The 3,643-nt window shown below is 48.3% G+C and overlaps 1 protein-coding gene across 1 annotated transcript; it reads right to left on the bottom strand.

Annotated features, from left to right (window-relative positions):
• Positions 1-1,597: 1,597 nt before the first annotated feature.
• Positions 1,598-2,989, bottom strand: LOC116379806 (D(5)-like dopamine receptor). The gene has a single exon (XM_031841775.1). The coding sequence runs from the start codon at positions 2,987-2,989 to the stop codon at positions 1,598-1,600; it is 1,392 nt and encodes a 463-aa protein (XP_031697635.1).
• Positions 2,990-3,643: the final 654 nt, after the last annotated feature.

Genomic DNA, 3,643 nt, shown 5'->3' with positions numbered 1-3,643 from the left:
TTTCTCATAGACTTCTATACAACCAGAGGAGTCGCCCCCTGGTGGATGCTAGAGAGAATGTGGCTTTAACTTCACTCTTCAGAACTGGAGGTTGTCTCCTGGTTTAAAGGTATATTATGTAGCTTTGTCCTTTTGTCTAAATTAAGTGTTCAAAGTTGGCAAGCAGAAAGAATAGAAGCCTCACACTTCTAGTTGAGGGATTAGTTTGTTTTATGAAAATGTTGCACATTACACATTTGCAGAACTGATCAGTATTGGAATCTGGAAGTGTAAACAGCAGCCGCTCCACAACACAATTCATTCTGAATGCGCACAAACACTCGACTGTCTCGTCTCTTCAGCTTCACGTTTCATTTTACGTCTCGGTGAACGAGCTCTCGACCAAACGTCCTGAAATTACCTGGAGGGCCAATTAAACACTAAAACTAATGTAATTATGAATTATCTTCATATCAAAGGCAGCTTCAGTGAGTCACATCAAACAAACGGGTTCAAAGTGTCTCCATCACTCAACCAACTGACTTCAGTCTGTTTTTACACAGCAAACAATTAAAACATGAAGGCAGCATGTCGGATACTTTTGGTTTAAACTTGAGTCTAAATATTAGAATGACTTTGAAAGATGCCACTTTGTGGCAAAAATATATGAAATGAATCTTTCATGACTTGTTCTGTTAATTTGACATCTTGGTTGAATGTTTGTGATGTCACAAATCAATTCCACTGAATATCGATTATTTATCACATTAAAATACTGCAAAACCCTTTTTTTGAATGTGTTATTGTATATTTGTAATAGTTGTGACCAACATGTTGGTCCGTCCCTCATTACCGTCTGACCCATTGGTTCCTATTGAAGATGTAAATCTTTTAGAGCAGTTTCTTCAGTGACTCACACAAACTGAAGGAAATAGTCATTTTTGTTTGGGACTATTTTCAGCGGCGGATGAATCTATATTTGGTGTTCTAGTGAGTATTTGTGAGTTTGAGTCAAACTAAACTGTCAAACATCAATCAGAGTTTAACTTTTAATCAGTTTTTATTATAAAAGAGTCGATGCTTTAAAATCATCGGAGTCATTTAAAACTCTAACAGTCAGAAATACACGACAGGAATACAATATTAGCATTATTAGTATTATTATTATAACAGATGGTTGTGACTCCAGATCTTGTTTAAACTCAGACAAAAACATTTCCAACATAAAGTTATGAAATGCATCATGACATGAAAAGTACACTCTGGAGATCAGTTCGATCTCTGGGTCCCAATCTGGAGGTCGAGACCCCAAAAGAGGCCCCAACGTGAATGTGAAGGGTCAGAAGATGAAGAAAATGAATTCAATTATGATAATACAAATATAAAGTAAAAGTTTTAACCTAAAATGTTGAGTTTTTCTGGGTTTTCTCAGATTGAAAATCCTGTAAGTGAAACAGTCTGATAAGAAGAACCATCACACTTTGGTTGAACTGCTCATCACAATAACAGGAGCAGCTTCACCCGGCATGGCGTCTGACGTTGAGGGAGAACCCACATGAAATAAAGCCGAACCCGTAATATTGAGTGTTTATTGTTCCAGGGCCTCGTGGGGGGGGGCTCACATGTCCTGGATTTGACCCGGAATAACATAACAGTCGGTGGGTCCGGAGGAGCTGAAGGGCAGCATGTCTAAAGAAATCTCCGCCTCGCACTCGTACTGCAGGATGGCGGGCAGCAGTAAGTTGCTGTGGTGGCGGGAATCCTCTGAAGTAACGGAGACCTTGTCGAAGTCCTGATCCACGTCTCCGTTCGTGTGCGGCAGAGGAGGCGGCTGCATGAGTCTCTGCGGTCCGGGGCCCGGCGCGGGGCAGGCCTCCTTCTGCATGGTGGTGTCGTGGTGATAGGACACCAGCTCGTTGCTGAAGTCCACCGCCTCCACCGCGGAGCTGGAGCAGTACTTGTTACAGCCCAGGATGGTGGAGAAGGCCTTCCTGAAGTCCGCGTTGAAGGCGTAGATCACCGGGTTCAGGGACGAGTTGGCCCAGCCGAACCACACGAAGATGCTGAAGGTGGTGTCGCTGACGCACGGCGGCTCTCCCTCCGAGTCCAGGTCGCAGAACGGAACCACGCAGTTCAGTACGAAGAACGGCAGCCAGCAGAAGACGAACACCCCCATGATGATGGACAGGGTCTTCAGGACTTTCGTCTCTCTCTTGAAAGACGTCTTCAGCGAGCTCTCGTCCTGCGTGGACGCGCGGTGGTGGCGGTGGCTTTGCGCGCGGGGCCCCGCCGCCCTCTCCAAAGACGAGATCCGTCTGATTTGGATTTGCGCGATGCGGAAGATGCGCGTGTACGTCCCCACCATGATCACCACGGGGATGTAGAAGCTTATGAGCGACGAGGAGATGGCGTAGGTCCGGTTCAGGCTGGCGTTGCAGTCCTCCGGGTCGTCCCCCGTCGAGTTGTCCACGCGCGCCCGGTGCCAGTTGAGCTGCACGGGGATGAAGGAGATGAGGATGGAGAGGGTCCACGCGACCCCGATCATCAGGAAGGCGAACCTGCGCGTCATCTTGCGCTCGTACCTGAAGGGGCTGGAGATGGCCCAGTAGCGGTCCATGCTGATGATGCACAGGTTGAGGATGGACGCCGTGGAGCACATGATGTCGAAGGCGACCCACGTGTCGCAGAAGCGGCCGAAGAGCCAGATGCCGGCGACCTCGGACACCGCCCTCCAGGGCATCACCAGCACGGCCACGAACAGGTCGGACACCGCCAGAGAGATCACGAACGAGTTGGTGACTTTGGAGCGCAGGTGGCGGAACTTGATGACCGCGGCGCACACCAGCGTGTTCCCCAGCAGGGTGGAGACGATCAGCGCGCACAGGACGCAGCCGGTCAGCGCGCGGAGGCTGAGACCACCGCGTGGACCCTGGCTGTCCGCCCCCGCTGTGACCACCTGGTGCTGGTCCAGGTGGTCCTGGTCCTGGTCCTCGTTAGAAAAACTCTCCATGGGTATTCAGGCTCAACTTCTTCGCCTTCCTGTTTCCACCATCACCTGCAGCGCGTGTCCGCTCCAGACTCTCTGTGTCCATCAGAAGGAGGAGATCCTCGTGAGGGTCCGCGACACGGAGGCGGCAGAGAGAGACTCGGGTCTGCAGCAGGAGTCAGACCTCCCGTCACTCCCGTCACTCCCGTCACACCGTCACCTGATCACATCGCGTCCTCACCTGGAGCCAAATGTCCACAACTTTAATAGAGATAAAACGTAAGATGCGAATAATTCATAAAGTCATTCCTCAGAACATAACGATAACTGCTGAGTCTCTGAGCGGGAATAATGCAGCAAATAATTCAAACACTGAGGGAAATAAAGAAATATAATATACATCAAATATATAGACTTTAACAACGGATTTAATCTTTCACTTGTAAGCTAACTGGTCTGTTTGGGGACGTTTTCTCAGAAGAAGACACATTTTGAATGATGTGTAGAATATTATAGTTTATTGTTGAAGAAGCTCCAGAGCAGCATGAAGGATGTGACTCCGCCCTCTAGTGGACACACACTCACATCACACCTTCATCTCATTCATTCACCAGAAAACATCATCACTTCACAGTAAAATCGACAGTGTCAATGAAACACTGAAAGAGTCGATTTGAA

The sequence above is a fragment of the Anarrhichthys ocellatus genome, unplaced genomic scaffold (genome assembly GCF_004355925.1).
Source record: "Anarrhichthys ocellatus isolate YVR2014 unplaced genomic scaffold, GSC_Weel_1.0 scaffold5248, whole genome shotgun sequence".
Classification (NCBI taxonomy): domain Eukaryota; kingdom Metazoa; phylum Chordata; class Actinopteri; order Perciformes; family Anarhichadidae; genus Anarrhichthys; species Anarrhichthys ocellatus.
Note: the sequence above shows the minus strand (reverse complement) of the source record. Positions and strands in the feature narration are given on the sequence as shown.

What these genes read in the sequence shown, in the direction of transcription:
- LOC116379806 (XM_031841775.1), bottom strand. Translation starts at nt 2,989, where the DNA reads ATGGAGAGTTTTTCTAACGAGGACCAGGACCAGGACCACCTGGACCAG.